The following is a 21,371-nucleotide window of genomic DNA, read 5'->3' as shown; positions in this document are numbered from 1 at the left end:
CACATGGGTAAGCTGTAATAACAGTGGTCGCACCGTGGACCTCCAAGCACTGTGTTTTTCTATTCTAAAACTTTGTCTTTCATTTTGTGCCGGCATAGCCACTTTATACTCTGTTTCCTATACTCGAAGTGCTGGGGCAGTGCAATTGGATGTATGATTGACCTTGTTGCTGTTGTAAGCAGGGTACACCAGGGGCTGTATTGTGCGACGATCACATCACAGACGTGTCACAAATCTGGCACAAACCGATCAATTAGCCCTGTTCGTATTCGTTGATTCTGACCAGTGGACAAAATGACCAAAAGAAGAGGGGCTAATGGACCCGTTTGTGGCAGTTCTTGTGATGCAATCATGATGTAATCGATGCATAATACTGGCCCAACTCTAGAAATAGTCAGTTGTTCATTTTGAACACTTCAAGGGGGCTGAACCCTACAAGATTTTGCCAGTAGATCTTGTATGGAGGGACAATATTGTTCTCTAATGGGTCCTGTTTGTGAATGTTTTTTTATTTTTTTCACAATCATGAAAAGTACACAAATTAACCGCTTTAACTTGACATAATGGATGGTGGGTTCTGGAGTCAGGGTTTAGCCATGGGTGGGCCAACGGTGCTTTGCTCTGAAATTGTTCATGCAGGCTGCTTTTGTGGGAGACCAGGACTTTTTAATGTTTCACTTTTGGCTGACTCATTGTGCTGTATAGGCGGCAGAAATTATGCCTTATGGCCTCACCTATTAGTTGGGGCATTGTTTCATGGCAGTGCGTAGAAAATAGCGCACTGGGTGAGGCATGCATGCACTTTGGCAAGTGTAACAAAAGCACATTTTTGGCTTATTTTTGTTCCCTCTAGTTATTATTTTACCTCCAGTTGACTAACTGTGTGTATGGACTTCCTTTCAGAGCTAGCTCGATCTGTCGAAAGTCCAAGGTCAGTGATCTTGTCAACATTGCCATTTTCCTACTGCATGAAGTTGTGATTAATTTTTTGCGCCGCTCAAAATCGCATGCAGTATAAATCTCCGTAAAATGATCTTATGATATTTCCTCCTGGTTAATATGTTCTCTAGTACCGCAGTTTTTTGCTACTATTCTTAATTTTGGGTTGTGTGATATGCTTAGTGGCCAAGCACATGTGCTAATATTTCAGCAGGCTAAACTAGGAGGCACAGGACATAGAGAGTTGAAAAGTAGCAGCACTCACCCACTGAGGTGGCTTCTTTGCAATGCTTCACTGCAAAGAGGTGAAGCAACAAAAAGAAAACTACATCAGGCTTATGTGAGAAGGCTGTTTTTGCTAGGACACGTCATGAAAAACTGAAGCACTGCTTTTTTGCGGTGCCTAGGAACATTGGGCGTGAAGCATGGTTACATACATGTGGGTCGTGTCTAGGAAGTTGAAGGAACTTCGCGACAATCACCGCAATGGTATCTGTACAGTGAAATATTGTAAGGAGGTGAACCATCTGGAAATAGCAAAAGTAATCGTGGCTCGCCATTTCCATCAACGTACCGAGTGTGCTACTAGCCCCAAGTGTGGACTGAATTCTGTATGAATTAAATGAGCTGTTCACATCTTACTCCAGTAAATGGCAGTATACCTTTTTGTGAAGTGAAAGTGTCAGTAAATGCCATTTTAATTCATTCATTAGTAACATTTTTAAAACCAGGCAGTTCAGGTCTGTACAACAGTCGCTACCGTGTCCACTAGACTCTTGGATCTCGTCTTGCTGTGGCTCCCGTGCCGTCGAGTGGGGTTATGCGAAAAACTTTTGCCCCATTACACAGGTGCTTAGAGTTTTTCTCTCGGATAATAAATTTTTGTCTGCATTTTTAAAGATTTGTATCAGTAGGGCTTTACTGTGTATAATGAAAAATGAGGGGGCCACTATTTTTTGAACCCCCTCCCATTAGGTGAATACTACTGCTGTCTTTGAATTCTTTTACTTATGCTATTTGACAGATCTAGCATGTTTTTAAAACAAAAAAGAGGCATTGCATCATTATTTGTACACAGTCGTCCAACTGGTTTTTCAGACTCAGCGGGACCTGGAAAATGGTCCGAATAACCAAACAGTCGAAAAAAAACGAGACTTAAAAAAAAAATCTTGTGATAAATCACTTTTACAGATGCGGGGTCACTTTTACTTTTACAATGCGGGGTCGAATCCTGAACGCGGCGGCCGCTTTTCGATGGAGGGGAAAAGCAAGGCAACCGTGAATTGTGCGATGTCAGTGGACGTTAAAGAACACCAGGTGGTCTAAATTTCTGAAGCCCTCTACTACAGCATCTCTCGTAGCCGGAGTCTCTTGAGATTTTAAACCACGTAAACGTAAACGAAACGATCAGGGTTGTTTAAATACTGAATTTATAAAAAAAAAAAAAGCAATTCCAAGACTGCTCAGAATCTCTTGTTTTTTCATGGTTCTGAAAGAGCAAAGAAGCCCATGGGGTCAATTTCAGGAGCCTTCCACTATGTGCATCTTTTATAGCCTGGGTCGCTTTGGGATGTTCGACCCTATAAACCATAAAACATTTTTGCATAGGGTCTATTCTTCAGTCGGTGGCAAAGCTTCATTGCGCAGTTTTCCTTTTTCATGTAATATGAGTGTTGGGAAAATACTAGATTTTGAAAATGCTGATTGAACCAACATATTTTTTGTGTGCATGCGAAGTTTTCGAATCGATCTGAAAAAAAAGTATAATATTCAGCTTCTTTGTGCTGTTAAGAATTCCGAAAGGATTTAAAATGTCTCATCTGTGACACTAGCAGTTGTTTGTAACTTTTTTTGTCAATGTACAATCTTGTATAGCCTGTAGAATGTACATCCTGCTTCATTCAGTGCATCTTTTAAAGAAAAGAAGCATGAGCATACATCTGTTTATGGTGTTGAAATGCTTTTGCATCGCAATGAAGTAAACCAGAAAGAAAATTGGGCAGTGAGGGAAAATGTTACAGCTGTTGCTTCTGAGCAGTGCTGGGCAAGAAAGGGTTAGTGTGTTTCTCTTGCCATTTGGGCCATGCTGGGAAAAATAACTCCAGGTGATCAAAATTACCCCTTAGCCCTCCACTGAGGCACCTCGCGTAGTCTGAGCCGCTTGCAGCCGTTAATTAATTAATTAATGATATGGTGCCGCGGCGCCTGGTGCTATCACAGGAATCACATTTGAAATGGTTGACGTCCCAAAGACCGCAAGCTGCGTCTGTATTTGATTCAAGAGATGCTCATCATTTTATCAATGTGCAACGCGGCAAAGTCAGCTTGTATACCTCTCAAAAAGGTCATTTTTTTTTTTTCTCGTTTGATATCTCGAAGCACGAAGTCTATTTGCGGAGGTATCTTTCACGGCTCTTAAAAGAAAAAGAACTGTCAAATGAATCTGAAGTATCATTTAATCTTTTTTTCTGCAGCCTGGACCGCAACTTGATGTGCACTGGCAGCAAGGGTCTTCTCACCAAAATAGTCGAGGTACTCAAGAAAGAAGCCGGCAGTTCCACATTTAGGTGGGCACCTCTGGAGTTCACTAGTTCTTGTGTGTATCATCACTACCGTCCTCATTTTTACTATTCTATTTTGCAGACATATTACTTCAGGGGAGACACTGGTCTTAAAACAAATTTTTTTATTAGTGATATCACAATGAAATTCGTTGTGTATATGTATTTCTTTCTGCTGTTTTCAAAAATATAATTTGTTTTATTATGTCTCATTTAGTTCTCATACTGTGGAAACATAACTGATGCCTAATTAGGTCATTTCTTACGGGTGATTAAGGCACTTTCCCTCAATATTATTTGGCTCTGATTAAGGGGGGAGGCTACCTTTGAATACCAACTTTGTTGTTTCTTGAGATATTTGAATGAAATTTTCAGGGTAGACTCATGACACAGCCATTTGAATAACTGCAAAGTTTCATGGAGCTGCGCACATTGGTACTCAAATTAGAGAAGTATATCAGAATGGTTCACATGGGTTCCTTGTTCCATGCCTGGTGAACTTGCAAAATGTGTTGGCACTATGAAATTCATTAGGAAGGTTCCTGAATAGGTACCACAGAGCAAGACAGAGCCCTTTTTTTTTTTAATTTCCCTGCCGAAAACTTTTAGCAGTGCATTGAAGTTAGTGCCACTAATTGGACTTGCATTAGCCTAATTTTGATTGTTTATTATAAATTCCAGACTCAATAATTTGAAAAAATGAGCTTGTCTTGCTCTCTGAAATTTATTCAGGCACACAATAAAAAAATCCAGGTGGGAATCCGATTAGCGGTTCCAGAAATATTGCGGGAATAAGCAACCATACCATGAAAAAAATTCATTCTGAGAAAATGGCCCTTGAAGTTTAAAACAGCATTTTCAAGTCTACAGTTTGTTTTTCACTGCAGCACGTTGTGCCTCCACCTCCCCGATTCCCTCGGAAAGTGCATTTTCATGCGAACAGCGGACGACGCTGACGACGCGTTATCGCTTGCGATGACAGACGCGATACGGGAGGCCGAGATCGCCGAGGTTGATATGGTCGGTACAGCAGGCACGCTTCAAACGCCGGCTCCTTACGTTGACGCGAAAGATACGCAGTTGGAAGTGGCGGCGCAGTCTGTCTAGTAGTGATGTAGCAGAAGCAGCACTAATAGAAGCGTCTCTGCGCCTGTTGACAACGCTTTTCGCTAACTTCGCGATTCGGACGGCATTCACAGAACGACGACGTATGCAGTGTTTTGAACTTCTTAGCGCGCATCGTGGCCGACCGTGCAATAATCCACAAAGTGCACATAACCGTTCAAAACACGCCACCAGAATTTGTAACGAGCGATGATCACGGCGATCTCAAAATGGTGAAACGTGGAGCGATTCAGCGAGCGTACAAAGAACGCCAGCTCAGTAGCAAGCCGGAGCAGACGACGCGCCGGGGAGGGGCTATCGCGTCAGCGCGCGCAGCAGCCAATATCAGTCGCGCGATCCCCCGCGTTCTCACGGAGCGCGCGCTTTGTCCAATCACAGCCCGAATTCGAGACGCGGGAAGCTCAACAATCCCTGTGAGGCCCCCAATCACAAGCGAGCCACGCTTCTGCTACGCCGCGGACGCCGCCGGCGAAGGCAATATGGAAAAGGGCAAGCATTTACAAACAAAACAAGACCAAGATGGCAGCGCTCGGTTCAGCGGCAGAGAAATGGCGCGCGCGCGAAGTTTGGGTACTTTTGCCGTTCGCTCGCGACTCTGGGGCTGCCACGCCCAGTTGTATATTTAATTTAAAGCAGTTCCACGATGAATTAGGCGTTTATAATTACAGGAAAGGTAGTTTATAACATATACAGCCGAGATATGTACTTTTTAAAAAGCCGACTTTTTTGCGATTTTTCGACTTTCAAAGCCCGCGTCCGCCCTTAAGGGGGGACACTGGTCTTAAAGCCATTTTCTTTAATTTTTGAACTAATGTGATGACACTTGGCACACATGTGCAGTTCCTGGTGCTGATTCCAAAAATATAATTAGTTTTTCTCTGAACCAATTAGGCATTGAGATAATTAAGAACAATGGTGCACTTGCTGTGAAAACAATAGGAAAAAAAACCACTTCACAAAAACTTCTTATTAGCATATAGCTATATACTAGAATGAATAAGGAACACAATGTTGCAAGCAGATTTTTGATTTAATGATTATTTTTCATTTTATTGCACATTGAAGTTTAGTAGTCGTAACATGGAAACACAGTGGTCACCATTTTAAAAAATTTTAAAGCAATAATTAAGAAATCTGCTTGCAACTCTGTGTGCTCCACATATTTGGCTTAATGCTGAAACAAAAATCATTGCTGTATCTGCAATGGGTGTTGAGATATCGCATTCACCAACTTGACAGGAGACCAAAATTCACATCTTGAGAAAATGAGAAAAACAAACGGAAGTCATTTTTAATCACTAAAAGTAAAAAATATGTACATGTCAACTACCAGACATTGTTAATATGCCCCAGGGGCATAGTCATTTTGAGCACTACCACCTTTGTGGTGCTTTTTCAGAGCACGCTGCAAATTTTCTGCCGATGCACGCTTGCTTGTAGATGCAACGGACCGAAGCTTGTCCTTTTCTACCATACGCCGCACACTTCTCTGGCCAGGATTCAAACACAGCTCGTTCAAAATTCCTACCGAGGTCCTTTGGTACCCTATATTAAACTTCAAGACTGCTTCTGCAACTGCGGCCTCAACACTGAAGAGGGATGCGTGCCTTTCTTTTGGTGCCAGTGCCCATATGAGAGAGTGCAGGCTCTCGTTATTATTTTGGGTTTTTCCCCTTGCACATCGCTCAAGGAGCTTCTTGTCAGAGAGGTGCTCATAAATTGGTCGCAATGCCTTGCATACATGACTAGGAAGGCTGTAGCGGTGCCTTGGGGCTGGCTCTCCTTTGGCACTGGCAGCATTTTGCCGGCACCAGGAACTTGAACCTGTTGGGCAAAGGCTGTGATCCGACTCCTGATCATTTGATGTCACGTGATAATAGGTAGCCATCACCGCTTTTTCCATTTCTTCTATGTTGCCACTGTGGGACTTGAGTGCCCAGCCATAGTAAGAACTTAGCTTGTTGACTAGATCACCAGTTAGTCTGCCTTTACCACCAAGTGGTTCTGAGCCTGACCCTTTTTGTTTTGACAGCAGATTGCGGAGAGCTGTCCCCATCCGCTTTTGAACATGGTTAATGCAATCTTCTTTGGTGACCTCAACGTAGCCATACACTTGGTCATCTTTCAGGGCGAGGAAGGACCGGCTGTCGCCGTCTGACAGCACCGTTGTATATCTGAGGTTGTGCTTCTGGAGCTATCTTCTAAATAGGATTAGGGCTGCTTCTACTTCCATCTCACCGGCCTTTTTATCAGTATTTTTCTGGCAGACGTGGCTTGCTCTCCATTCTTGGTACGTGGGGTCGTCCACTTTCGGTCCCCGCCCACAACCTGCGCAAAAATTGCTCAGGACAACGTAGTCTAGGACAAGCCCCGTAAAAAGCTTGATGACAGTGCCGACTCCGATGTGGGAAGAATGCCCACGAATCATCCAAGTCCCGTCGTAGGACACGGCTACGTTGCCAGGATTGTCAACGTTCAGTTCATCGTACAGCTTCCGGACTGACTCCGCGCATTCAACGGTCACTTTCTCGGCTGCACGCATCGCGGCAGGCGTCAGCTTTTCTTTTACGTAGCTCTGCCACGTTTTCGTGTGCAGTCCACGATGGGAAATATTCATCGCGGCAAAGATGTCGTTGAATGCAATCCGCCGGTTGCCGGTACTTTGCATCGCGCGCGCAGCCAGAATGTTCACAGCGAAAGGATTTACACTTTGCTTTCCGTCCACACGCGGCGAACTCCACGCCGAGGCCTTGTCGCCGCAGTTGACACATGTCAAGAAAAGCTTGACAGCGAGGCCGTATTCGCGATCACCTCGGCCGATTTTAACACTCCCTCCACACGTTTTACACTTTGCATCGTCAAGAAGGCTGTTGATCGACTCGATGCAAATCACGGCGAAGCTCGTCTTATCAAGCGGGCAGATCGCGGCATCGCTGGCGGCAAAGTCTGTCGTACGTTTCGTTGCTGGCGTTGAATCCAACTCCCGCAGTTAGGCGTCAGCTTTTCTCTTTTCACTTGCCAGATCGGAAGGCGTCAGAAGCGCTGTATCGTGACGAACGCGGCTGACGACGTCTGAAGTCGTCAGAAGCGCTGTATCGTGACGAACGCGGCTGACGACGTCTGAAGTGTGCTCGCTTGACGGTCCCGCTAGGCCTAGCTGATCCGTAGGTTCGTCGACACGGTCACTGGACGCAGGAATCTGCTCGTTTTCGGTGTCTCGCAACACCAAAGCACCTTTCTTAGCATTGCCGATCGACGGCTTTTTCCTTTTTTTGCCGTATTTATGACACATCGCAAACTTTCTCGTTGGCGTAGACATCGCTGCGAGATCTCCGAGGCGTTCGAGGCTGACAGCACTAGGCAAGATGGCGTCTAAGGGCACGGCTCCGACTGCCCTGACGCGAACGGCCAATCACAGGGTCCCTTTTTGTCACATGCACCGAAGCAACGAATAGGAACGTGTGCTGTGGCTTTTTTCTTTTCTTTGTTTGTATCGAACCAATGAGCGAAACGACGCGCAGGAGCGCGAAATTTGAAGGCGAAAAGCCACTCTTTCGAAAGAGACCAAGATCGCCGTGAGCGCGGCCGTGGAACGGAAGCTATACTTTTTTAAAAATGCGCTATTTTAGTGAAAATATCAGCTTGAAATGAGCCAGCCGACTTGTTATAAATTGATATTACGCTTCAAATATTGACACAAGAGGTGAGAAACTTGGTGGAATCAGAGAATAATAGTTGTAGATTCTAATACTTCAGTTTCCTAAAAATTGATTTTTGGGGGATTTTTCCGCCTTCAAGACTCGTGTCCCCCCTTAAGGGGAGATGCGGGTCGAAAAACGCGTTTTTTTTTTTTTTTCGGAAATGGTCACTTTTTGTTTCCACGTGTTTTGTAAAGTTTAGCCCCTCTACTTTCTTGAAAGTAAAATTCAGAGCTGAATTCCTACTCGAACTGGGTGAAAATTGCATTTAAAGAGCCCAAGGTGGCATTTAAAATCCCGAAAGTGCTCCGACTTCTCGCCTCCCACTGCCGCCAATGCGCGGCGGCACGCCATCGCAGATCGCATGAGGCGTTCAGCCAAGCCTCAGTCTCCCACTTGACAACGTTGCCTGGGCTGCTGCGGCACAAGAAATAATAAAGAAAAGCATTTGTTTGCCGCGGTTTCGGAGCTATGCGGCTGGATTTCAAATCACGTGGTACGAATCGGGGATCGCCATTGGCCGCTTGCCGCTTACGTGTGGTGAAGCCTACTTTCCGGGTCCATGTCTCGCCGAGCTACGCATCTGAACAACGATCTTTTTTCATATTGACCTTCGCTATGGATCAAGTAAATCGTAGCAAACGCAGCCATCTGACAGTTAAGCATCGATCGGTGCATAAATTTCGAGGACGGCGGCGCAAATCAAGGCCGAAGGCTTGCCCAACGGTAAGGGCACCCGCGGCCGCGAGGCCTAGCGTCAGCGACGCCGATCACATCAGCGAGTTCGACGCTGCGGTGGAGTACGTCAGTGCCTCGCAAAAGAAGATTGAACTTTTCAGTGACGAGGAAAGTGCTCGAGATGAGGAGTTGGTTGTGATTATCGACATCACAGCGCTGAACATCCTCGTGAGTGGTGCGATATGTCCGACGTGTCACTGTTCGGAAATGCGCGTCCGGGAACCGGCTGAAAAATGCAAAGGACTTGCATCCTTCCTGCAGCTACAGTGCGAGAAACCTGAGTGCCCCGAAAGTGTTCTTTCAGCAACATACAGTTCACGTCGAGCATCATCAGGCGACGAGGTCAGCGCGAGTGCAGCGGGTGACTGACCGAGCTCGAGCCGAGCCTACGACAGCGGGAGCTCGCGTGATAGCTTCGCTGTCAATGTAAAAGCAGTTGTGGCTGCGCGCTCCATAGGAATGGGGTATGATCAGCTTGTGAGGTTTTCAGCAATTCTCGGGCTGCGAAAGCCAATGCACCACAAATCGTTTGCGGCGCTCAGCCGGAAAGTTCGCGATGCGGCAATGACTGCAGTCAACGATAATCTCGAGAGATCGAGACAGCTCACCAAAAGTGAAGCGGGCGGGGACAAAATTGCCGTCATGTTTGACGGTACGTGGCACAAACGAGGCCATAAGAGCCACAATGGCATCGGCACGGTAGTGTCCCTCGACACTGGACTTTGTTTAGACTTCCAAGTCCTGTCCAACTTCTGCTTAGCGTGCAGTCGACACAAGGCCCTGCCATATGAAGAGGAAGAAACTTGGCAAGCTTTTCACAGCCCTGTATGCGAGAGGAATGTCGACTGTTCGGCGCATGCGATGGAAGCACAAGCTGCAGTGCAGATATGGCAAAGGAGTCGGTCCTACGACACACCGCTGTACTTCCAAAAATTCCTCAGCGATGGGGATTCAAAGGCATACACTGCAGTAGTGGAAGGAGATGTATATGGTGGAGCTACAAAAGTAGAAAAAGAGGACTGCACAAATCATGTGGCAAAGCGCCTTGGCACTGCTCTTCGCAAGCTAAAAGAACCGCTACCAAGAGGGGAGAAACTAAAAGATTCCACAATTCAGAAACTTCAAACTTACTATCAGGTTGCCATCACAAGTAACAGGGGCAGTGTTCAGGGCATGCATCGGGCGATTTGGGCCTCCTATTTCCATTCTTGCTCTTCGGATGGCGCGAGCAGCCACAAATTCTGCCCAGACGGACCAGCATCCTGGTGTAAACATCGGCGTGCTGAAGCCTTGGGTGAACCAGCACCTGCCCACACACCCCTCCTCACTAAAGCCCAGGGAATGGCAATACTCCCTATATATAAGCGACTAACGGATGAGAAGCTGCTGACCCGTTGTGTTAAGGGAAAGACTCAGAATGCAGCAGAGTCGCTAAATAGTAAAATATGGCTTCTTTGTCCTAAGACACTGTTTGCCTCAAGGTTTGTGGTGGAGATGGCCACTGCCCTGGCAGTTTTGTGGTTCAATCGAGGGCACTCCAGCTTCGAACGTGTCCTTGAAGAGCTGGGTGTGCTTCCACCTCAAGATCTGGTTCAGCTCAGTACATCACAGGACAGCACACGGCAGAAAAAAATGTCTGCCAAGCAGACAGCCGAAGCAAGGGCAAATCGGCGTACGCTGAAAAAAAAAGCGCGCATCGAACAGTCTGCGCGGAAAGGCCGTGAGGGAGAAACCTACTGTGCGGGCAGCTTTTAGTGGCAGTGGCTGCTTGAGGGACAGTTTACCTGTTTTATGTGCAAGTTTGATTACATTTTATGCTTTCTTTTGTAAATAAACATTCAATTTTGACTTTCAAATTGGTTTTTCTCAGAATGTACTTTTTGGCAACTTTTTGAGGTTGCCCGCCTTGTTTTTGGTACTTCTAGAGCTCGGATTTGGATGAAATTTTGCCCACATATCCTCTAAAGTGTGAGGAGTGCCATTATCTCCTTTATATCTCGATAATGCATATATACATTACGCAAATTTCAATTAACACTTCCTGGGATATGAAAAATGTGGACTTTGCAGGTTCAAAATTTTCACCTGCTTAACATATTTCAGATGCACTTTCTAGTTAGTTTTTGGCATTCTACTGTTCAAGTAGAGGAATATGAACTATCACTGGTCTATAATTATGGAAGTTTAGTGATGGAAAAAGTGAGGGCAAAAAAGCCTATATTTTACACATTGTTATGATACAAAACAGAAACTTTGCAACATACATTAAAACTAATTACATATTTGAAATAAGCATAAAAAACTATATAAGTAGCCTGTGTTTCATTGTTCTAGGATGTATATTTAAGAAAAAGTGTCTTCGAGTAGCATCTCCCCTTAAAATGTAGCTGTAGCCAAAGACCTGCCATGTGGAGCTATGCTATTTATACAGTAGAACCCCGCTGTTGCGTTCCCGGGTGCTGCGTTTTCCCGGCTGCTACGTCCTTGTGGTCGAGTCCCAGCATGACTCTCATAGACTTACATGTATTACAGTCAAATCTCGATATAACGAATCCCGCGGGATCGCGAAAAATTATTCGTTATTTTGAAATATCGTTATAATGAAAAATCTGCGATTATAAGCCAGTGGTCAAACCTAGGCATGAAAATGACGTACCTTGGCAGTAGGCACGTGTGTAGACAAGCAAAACCTCAAGTGAAAAGGTTGCACTAACTCCAAAGCTGATTTATTTGAAGAAATCCATTATTTTCTTCTGCCGCGTGCAGCAAACACGACCGCGCACTACATTACACCACTACAGCACATACACCTTCCGCTTTCCGGAACACCTCATCGCGTGCGTGATTGCACCGAGCGATGAAAGTACGGACTTTGTCCATGTGCGAAAAAAAAAAAAATGGACTTTTTTATGACTCCATCTTCAATGCTCCCTGAGCTTTGAAAATCTTGTCTCGGTCTTTTATAATGATCGCGGCAGTCGATGGGGCAATGCTAGCTGTCTGTAGAGGCCGAATCGCTTTTTCCCTGCGTCGATTTCTTGCAGTGAAAGCAGCTGCGTTCATATCTTCTTGGCACTTCGCTGGCTAATATCATCGCCAACCTCGCACAAACTTCGCAATAAGATAATCAGCGGCAAAAAAAAAAAAAATACCGTCCCGCATGCGCGAACGCACGAACAACCGAGTCGCGTACGGCACACAACACAGGAAGAAAAAAAATGCAGGCAGCTAGGCCTGCTGGCTACTGCGTAATAAATCATAGCTTCATGGTGGCGCTAGGAGCTGGTCCTAGATGTCCTGATGATGATAGCTACAGCCCACGGACCATACACACAGAAACGGCGGTTTCTGTTTCGTTTCACGCGAGAGTTGCAAGCTGCGGTGCTGTTAATTTTAGCCAAATTCGTAATACTGATGTTCCAAAATTATAAAACAAGAAATAAAATATGTTCGTTATTCTGAAATATACGCTATTTTGAAATTCGTAATTCTGAAATAGCTTTACATTGAAAACATGGCAAATCTGCCGGGGATTCTTAAAAAATTCGTTAATTTGAAAGTTCGTTAATGTGGTGTTCGTAGTAACGAGATTTCACTGTAGAAACCCCGCTGTTACGTCGTAGCTTAGGACACGTTCCCGCATGATACGTTGTGAACTCGCACCCCAAGCCAACCCGAAAAACAAGCAGCGACGGCCATGTTTACTTTTTCGGCGAATTGACTTGGCCTGGCTTGGCCTAGCGTTGCTGGCGTGTCTACAGAGGGCACTAGTGACGCTTGGGCAGGCTGCGTCATCAGCAGCAGTAGTTGCGCTTTTTTTTTTTTTTTTTTGCGTCTTGCTGTCTTTTATTACTCCTTGCTCCATCCTTTGTGCGGTTGGTGTGTGTGCGACTGACTTCCCGATTGCCGAGCTTAGGACTCTTTCCGCGTGTATTTTCCGGCTGTGAATTCGTTCCGCGGTCGTGTGCACACGCGTCCAGCGCACTCAATCGCCCACCTGGCGCGTGCCAACCGTTCAGCACGTAAATGCAGCAAGATGGCATCAAGAAAGCGCAAAGCGCTATCCTTGGAGGATGAACTGAATATTCTCCGCACTGTGGATGCAAACCCAACGCGGAAGCGGGTGTGCATCGCTAAGGAACTGGGACTTACGCCATCCACCCTCAACTCTATTGTTTCGAAAAGAAACGAGATCGAAGCAAATGCCCGGTCCTTTGACATCAAAAGCAAGCAAGCCCGCGGTGCGGAGCACGTGCAGCTTGACGAGGCGGTGTACAAATGGTTCAAGCAAGCCAGAGCTGCAGGTGTTAACTTTGATGGCACCATTTTGCGCGAAAAAGCACTGGAGATAGCAGACAAGCTCGGGATCGTCGATTTCAGTGCGTCAAACGGCTGGATCGACCGATTTAAACGAAGGCACGGAATTTGCTACCGAACCATGAATGGGGAGGCCGCAAGCGTGGGCGTGGCTACTGTAGGCAGCTGGAAAGAGACCGTGGCGCGCATTATTGACGGCTACGAACCTAGGGACATTTTCAATGCCGATGAAGCGGGCCTCTTTTTCAAAGTACAGCCCTCGAAGACGCTTAGCTTGAAAGGCGAGGCTTGCCATGGCGGAAAATGCAGCAAAGACCGTCTCACCGTTTTGTTGTGTTGCAACTCGGATGGCTCCGAGATGATGAAGCCGTGGGTCATCAGCAAATTTCGAAAACCACGTTGCCTAAAGAATATACGTTACCTGCCCTGCCACTACAAGAACAACAGCAAGGCTTGGATGACGTGCGCAATTTTTGACGAGTTCCTCGCGTACATGGACTCGAATATGGGCTGTCAGGACAGAAAAGTCGCCCTTTTTTTAGATAACTGCTCCGCGCATCCTAAGGACACTACGTCGCTGCGGAACATCAAGGTGGTTTACCTTCCGGCCAACACGACCAGCCACCTTCAACCCTTAGATGCTGGCATCATCAAAAACGTGAAGCATTTTTACAGGAAATGCATCGTGAAGCGATCCCTGGCCTCTGTGGACCGCGGGCAACAGCCAACTGATTACGATCACTGGCCATGCACTATCTGGCCACGGCATGGAGTGCTGTCACCGCCACAACGGTCAGGAATTGCTTTGCGAAGTGCTTCGGCGACGCAGACAGCGCAGCAGAACCAGGAACCGTGGACAACCCCGGAACCCCCGAGGACTGTGAACTGGACACGGCCATGGAAGCGGTTGGCGCGAACGGGAACGTGTACAACGATTACGTGTCTGTGGAGGATGCCGTTGCCACCTCCGAGATGATGACTATCGACCAGATTGTGGCCGAGCGTGTAGACGCGCACAACAGTGGCGACGAAGAGGAAGAGGAGGAGGAGGATGCGCCGCAGCCGGAACCGACGTTTACATCGGCTGTGGCGGCATTGGACCTTCTCAGAAGGTACGTTCGCGACGATCGCGAGAGCCACATGGCACTGCAACTTTTGGAGAAGCGAGTTGTGCTCACCGGACGCGAAAAGATGCGACTGACAACGCTGCATGACTTCTTCAAGTGATAACATGGCAATAAATGCATTCAGTTGCCCACTACTGTCATTTTTCAATTTGTCCTACTTCCCGGCTTGTACGTTTCCCGGCTCTTACGTTTTTTTTTTACGGTCCCATGAAAAACGTATCAGCGGGGTTCTACTGTATTACCACTGAGATGCGTTACCATATAAAAATGTCCAATTATGCCGATGTCCCATAATTTTTAAATATAATTAGCTGACATTACTCTCCCCCAAATTTGATATGTTCAACCTAGCAACATAAAAATAGCATAGCTCCACAGTTCAGTTCTTCCTGAATGCAACGGTGTAAGACTTGTTAAAATTGTACCACAAGAACGTAAAGACAAGTTTCGTAAGGCTAGTCATGTTAGCAAAAAATATGAAGTTGAGAAAATCGCATATGAAGTTTTGACTCTGACTGCAGAAAATTTTGGGATGAATCTTCAAGTGCAGATTTTATTTCAGTGTTCTATTCAGTGTTCCCTATCTGTATCCCTGCAAAACAAAACAAGGAGTCTTATTCCATCTAACGAAACATGTCCTAAAAATTTTGAAAATGTGTACATGACGAAATTGTAAAAAAAAAAAAAAATCATGAAGTTATGGGTTTACTTTTTTTTTTTTTGCGGCTGCCGTGATGTTTTGAAAACCGATTTTATCGCATTTCCTGACCGACTTCAGGGTTAATAATTTTAGTGCAGGTGCTCGAAAAATTAAACCTTCAGAAAATGGGTGTTTCTCAAAATCGATTTTTTGACCATTTTCGGCCGTTCTAATACCGTTGTCACACGGGCATTTCGAAGGCCCTCGAACCGACTTCCTATCGACTCGAAGGCCTTCGAAAGCTGCCACACGGGCGTTTTCAACGGTCATTGAGTCGATAGTCTATCGAGTCGACAGAACAGCTCAGAACTCTATCGAGATCTCGAAGGCCTTCGAACATCGCGCAAGGTTGCTAGCGTTGACTCGAGGAGCGTCACGCACACACTTGCACAGTGCTTCTTACGGTACAAAAACGTTAACAAACGTTATTATTTTATATCTTTAATTTACGCGGTAAAATATAAATACCCGTAATAATTTTAAAATAGCATCGCTCTTTTTTTAGGCGTATTATTTATGTAATCTCGGCTATTGTAGCATGTTGAGCAAGTGCCGCCGAGAAAAACACAATGAAAAGCAGTCGTATGAACGCCAACGCGTTAAAAAAAAAAAGTTGTCCTTGAATAACAACTAACACCTGCAGTTACTAAAAATAGGTAACAGTTATATTTTATTTTGCATTTATAGATATATTTTAGTTCTTTAAGCAAAACCGAAAGCAACGATAGTGGCGTCATAAAAGTTTGGCGCCAAACACCAGAACTATTTCAATAGCCTTCGAGTTTTGCCGTGCAGCAGCGGCACAACTCCTTCGAGTTCGATCGCGATTGAAAATCTCGAAGGCTATCAACTCAATCGCCTTTGAAAATGACCGTGTGACTGGGGTATAAGACCCGCGTTTCCCCTTAAAGGGGCCATGTAAAGCTATTTACTAAAACTTAAAAATGCGTTCGTGGAAAAGGTATTTCATCAGTCCTCTCTGCTACACAGGAATATTTACGCCAGCTTCACAACACTTTGCATATCTATGACCGAGCTCTTCCTCTCCCCCCTTTAATCAGTGCATTCCGGTGCACTCGAAGAAAAAAAATAATAAAAGTGACAGGGGCCCCATTGCACTCCATCCTGCCTGCTTTACTTGAGAGCGTCCAGTGAATGGACGCTCCCGTAAAGCTCAGTTAACGTGAACGGCAAGCTGGCAAGCAGGGAAGTGTTGCCCTAATTAGTAGAGTGGAAGAGCGTACAGTCTAAAAATTATTTGTAAATTATAGGTTTTGCGCAGAGCTTTTGAATGCAGCATTCCCTGGGCTAGCACTTCCATTTGTCGGTGCTTTTTGCAGTTTTCACACTGGGTAAACAAGTAAGCATACAGCTGGTGCAGTGCAAAAATATAAAAGGTTGTTTAAGGGGGGACATGGGTCTTGAGCAAAATTTTCTTAATATTTGTCCTGTCAGTATGAAATTTGCAGGGTTTATGTAAATTCTTGTGCTGGTTTCAAATATGTTTTTAGTTTTCTTCTACATAAATTTGCTGAGTAGTTACAGCAACTTTGCTGTTCCAGACTTGCGGGAAGCTTGTAAAAATATCTACTGAAGGGAAATTGCTAAAATGCACATGGATCTGTTCCTGAATGTCTAAGGAACACAATAAAACAAGTTTTGTGCTCCTGCCTTACTACAAGCTAAAGTTATGGAAGTTCTAAGCTTCAACTTCACAAGTGCAACCACCCCCTTTCTACATCTTCTTATGTTTAAACATTTTTCATGCAGTTGAGACCTTGTATAATAGCTTTATTGTGTTCCTTTAACACTCATGAGCCAGTAAAAAAAAAAATTACAATCTAACGAGTAGGAGAGCCACAATGCCACCCGCAAAATAGAAGGGTAGGCAAAATTTTCATTTTGACAAAAATGGAAAAAACGAATTGCTATGTCAAACACTAATTTAATCAAACAAAAACTGTAGAAATGCAGGCCACTGTGGCCTAGAAGGCTCCTGGACAGTAATCTGCATTGGGTTTGCCCTTCTGCTTTCGTTTTGCTGCAGTCTGAAAAGCTGCAGAGGAAGCACAATTTAAATTACAATTTAATTTACAATTTAAAATGGCTATAAACCTTCAAGAATGTAGTCTCTTTGCTTTCCAACGTCCAATTGTCGCCTCTTTCATTTTGATTTGCAGTTGCAGCACATTGAGTTGTCACTTTTTCGTTGTTTTTTTTTTTTTTTTTTTTTTACGTACATCGTTTTGCTACGTCCTCGCATCAAGACCGCGGTGAGGATTGTTTATTGCGGAAAAGAAATGTAATTTGGAGCTGTTTGCTGCTTCCCAGTGCTCTGCATTGCACTGGAAGCAAGTGAATTCCCTAAGGACTATGAACGAGGTTCGATCGGCGCAAACGCGCGGCGAGCTCTACGAAGAAGATGTGTCCCGCAGTTTACGCATTGGAGAATAAGTTTGACGGCGATTCCTTATCCCCGTTCACTTTTTTAAATGCCAATATCGCCGCCGTATGTTTTACGCTTCGCCATTCTCGGCAAACTGTTTAGATCTGACGATCGTGAACTCCGCATCGCCAAGCGGACTGTCCGCCGCGCTGCCGTCATCGTTACGAACACAATCCGTCTACCGCTTCGTTGCTGGAGTTTGCGCGAGTTCAAGCTTTTCCTGTTTTGAGCTTATCTTTCTGCTCATCTGCGGCCTGCGTTATCACTGTCGCGGCGGGTGCGACCGCTGGCAGTAGCAGTCTCCCGTGCTGGGGAACACGCTAGGCCTACTTCAGGCTCGTACACACGATCGTTTGGCGCACGATTTTCGTCGGCCTGAGCGCGCACAGCCGGGGCAGGGCATCACTTGAGATGATTATTCAACTATTTTTTTCACTTTTTTCACAAATTCTTGCCATGAACGCACCTCGCGGTTCGGAACCAAGCGCGGTCGGCATCACGTCTCGGCCGTCTCCCCGCGGCTCGGGCGCGCCGAGCAGACGCCGTCAGCCAGCTCCACCAATGCGGGGACGCCTTATCGTCACGTGCACCCCGAAAGCCAATGGGATTGCAAATGCCACGTTTTCTTTTTTGCTATTTTTTATGCGACCAATGGGCGAATGTAAACAGCAGAGGCGGCAATTTGAAGACGAAAGGCGGCTCTTTCGAATGAGACCAAGATGGCTACGGTGCCGCGCACAAAATGGGAGCTACGCCTCGCGGAAAATGGTCGTTTAGGGGGTCGTTTTCGGCCCAAATTTGGGCGACATCGATTATATAAATTGGCATTGTGACTAAAATACCGACCCTAGAGATGAAAAACTTAGCAGATGGGTAGATAAAGAGCTACTGATTTCGCAATTCACATTTTCTAAAAAGTGACTTTTTCGTGATTTTTTGGTCCGAAAGACCCGTGTCCCCCCTTAAGGGGGGACGCGACCTTTGAAAACCGAAAAGTCGCGAAACAGTCGATTTTTGGAAGATTATGTATTCCTTTAGTATGTCTTATAAACTACCATTTCTGTAATTATCAATGCCCAACTCGCCGTAGAAACACTCGAAATTAAATATTTAACAAGCAGCGGCAGCCGCGGAGCAGCGAGCAAGCGCCAAAAATTCCCAAACTTCGTGTGCGCGCCATTCCTCTCCCGCCGAACTGAGCGCCGCCATCTTGGTCTTGTTGTGTTTGTGAATTCTTGCGCTTTCTTCTGCCACCCTCGGCGGCGGCGACGGCGGCACGGTTGAGGCGTGGCTTGCTACCGATTGAGAGCCTCGTGGCGGCTTTCAAGTTTCCCGCGCTCGAATTCAAGGCTGCGATTGGGCAAAGCGCGCGCTCCGCGAGAACGCGGTGGATCGGGCGACTACTATTGGCTGCTGCGGCCTCTGACGCGTCGGTCTCCGCCTCCCCGCGTCGTTTGCTACGGCTCTTTGCTTGCTGTCGTTGTTGGCTGCCTTTGTACTTCGTACTATACTATACTATACTAGCGTGTTCCCCAGCACGGGAGACTGCTACTGCCAGCGGTCGCACCCGCCGCGACAGTGATAACGCAGGCCGCAGATGAGCAGAAAGATAAGCTCAAAACAGGAAAAGCTTGAACTCGCGCAAACTCCATCAACGAAGCGGTAGACGGATTGTGTTCGTACTATACTATACTATACTATACTAGTTCACTATACTTTGTACGTTCTGTTCGCCTTTCGCCATTTTTGCGATCGCCGGATTTACGATCTCTCGTCATGCCCTCTGAACGGTTTCGTGCAACATGTTAAACGTTGTGTGGTCGCTCACGATGCCTTGAGGTGCGACACACATTCAGTGCAGACTTGGCAAGCTTTTTTTTTCTTTTTCTTTTTTTTTCGTTTCGGCGCTTATGCCACGGAAGATAACCCGGGAAGTCGCTTGTCGCGTTTGGGCCGCTCCTCGTTCCTCCGGCGAGGTGCCGCGATAGATAAACCGGGAAACCGCTTGCTGCGTCTGCGCCGCCCATCATGCTTGGGCGAAATGCCGCGGGGGAATCGGGAATGCCGATTGTCGCGGCTTGCAGAGCACAGGATCGACGGATCTCAGCATGTGGAAAGTGGTCCGCGGCACCAAGGCGTTCGCTGTAGCCGATCGGCTAGTCGCACAGATGTTCGCTGTAGCCAAGATCGAAGGAGCGTCATAGCCCTAATGTATATTTTTCCGGTCGCACCGGACTTGTTCGTGATAATTGCGAGTGTTCGTCGTAAGTGGGGCCGTTATAAGTGGGCTCGACTATACCTGAATAAATTTTTGAGGGCAAGGCAAGCCCATGTATTCAAAATATTATGTCTGGAATTTGTCATAATTAATTTGGTTAATCAACATAGGTCTAATTGATAACAAAAAATCCAATTCTATGCTATTTTTCAGGAAGAAAATTTAGAAAAAGGGCGTTGTCTTGCCCTGAGGAACCTATCTAGGAATCAGCATGACAAATTGCACAATGCCAGTGCCTTTCACAATTTCTCCAGGCTTGATATAAAGGACCTATTCGAACCAGTTTGATATGCTTCTGTAACTTGAGAACTAGCGTGCACAGTTCTATGAAACTTGGTGGTTTTTCATTTGTTAATGTCATGAGCCTGTCTTGAAAATTTCATCATGATAACTTGAGAAACAAAAAAGTTATTGTTCTCTCAACCTTTGAGAGCCGTTTTCTTAGAATCAATTTTTGCACGGTGTGGCTGCTAGGGAAAGTCATAGCTCAAGAACCGCTTATTGGATTTTCATGAGTATTTTTTTGTTATATACCTATGCAAAATTCTGAGGGCAAGACAATTTGTTTTTTTTTTTCAAAATATTTCATGTGTAATGAGGGGCAGTCAATTAAAATATCGTTAAGTCAGGTGTAAATTTGAACACTAAATTTGGGGCTGTACTAAAATTTTTTAGAGAGGAAATTTGGAAAAAGGGAATTGTCTTGCCCTGGGGAAACTATCCAGAAATGACCATAACAAATTTCACACTGCTAGCACATTTTGCAAATTCTCCAGGCCCGCCCCTAGGGACCTATGTAAACTATCTTGATATACTCCTCTAACTTGAGAACCGATGAGCCCAGCTCCATGAAACTTGGTAGTTCTTCAAATGTGTGTACTATGAGCATACCCTGAAAATTTCATCCGAATACCTCAAGAAATAAAAAAGTTGGTGTTCAAGGGTAGCCTCCCCCCTTAACCCAAGCAGAACACAACTTGCATTTCAGGTCAAATGATCCACGCGAAGTTGCTGCGTACACATACAGCTATGTAAACATACTGCAAAAATCCACATATAATACATAATACGAGGTGCAGTTTTGGAATAGCAAGAACAGAAAACGTTTTCATCTGCGTATAATGCTAGCAAGGAAAGATCGACAATGCACTAGTACATTTCGCGTTGCTTCGCGAATCGAATGTGCTCTGTGCGCTCCGTCGCAACCCTGCACCAGGCCTCCATGCATCGAGTAGTCCACGAACCTTCACTTACCAGTGCTGGTTCGCTCCCGTTCTTGCGGCAGAATGCTGAACTTGACGCACCGTGAGAAGAGTAGCTCACATTTGCCCTGGCAATCGCGGAGGCCTCTGGTTGTTCTAAAACCAGTTGGCCGCTTCCAGCTCGGATGTGGAACAGCAGCACACAAGCTACTGGCCATTGTGTGCCACGCAGGCACGTGG

At 45.7% G+C, this 21,371-nt stretch overlaps 2 protein-coding genes and 1 pseudogene across 2 annotated transcripts in view; 2 read left to right on the top strand and 1 right to left on the bottom strand.

Annotated features, from left to right (window-relative positions):
* The window catches only part of LOC146202797 (short transient receptor potential channel 4-associated protein-like), a 177,216-nt gene that overhangs the window by 70,424 nt on the left and 85,421 nt on the right, over nt 1-21,371 (top strand). The window contains exons 16-17 of the mRNA XM_084588342.1: nt 904-931; nt 3,414-3,506. Coding sequence (XP_084444468.1) covers nt 904-931; nt 3,414-3,506 — 121 coding nt within the window. The remainder of the gene's footprint in view (nt 1-903; nt 932-3,413; nt 3,507-21,371) is intronic.
* On the bottom strand, nt 5,780-8,887 carry LOC146202800 (uncharacterized; annotated as a pseudogene).
* Nucleotides 9,499-10,872, top strand: LOC146202799 (uncharacterized). The gene has a single exon (XM_084588341.1). The coding sequence runs from the start codon at nt 9,521-9,523 to the stop codon at nt 10,814-10,816; it is 1,296 nt and encodes a 431-aa protein (XP_084444467.1). The 5' UTR covers nt 9,499-9,520; the 3' UTR covers nt 10,817-10,872.

This window comes from Amblyomma maculatum, chromosome 1, assembly GCF_055883805.1.
Source record: "Amblyomma maculatum isolate TAMU_Amacu chromosome 1, ASM5588380v1, whole genome shotgun sequence".
In the NCBI taxonomy this organism is placed as follows: domain Eukaryota; kingdom Metazoa; phylum Arthropoda; class Arachnida; order Ixodida; family Ixodidae; genus Amblyomma; species Amblyomma maculatum.
Note: the sequence above shows the minus strand (reverse complement) of the source record. Positions and strands in the feature narration are given on the sequence as shown.

Coding starts and splice junctions, on each gene's coding strand:
- LOC146202799 (XM_084588341.1), top strand. CDS start 9,521: ATGGGGTATGATCAGCTTGTGAGGTTTTCAGCAATTCTCGGGCTGCGA.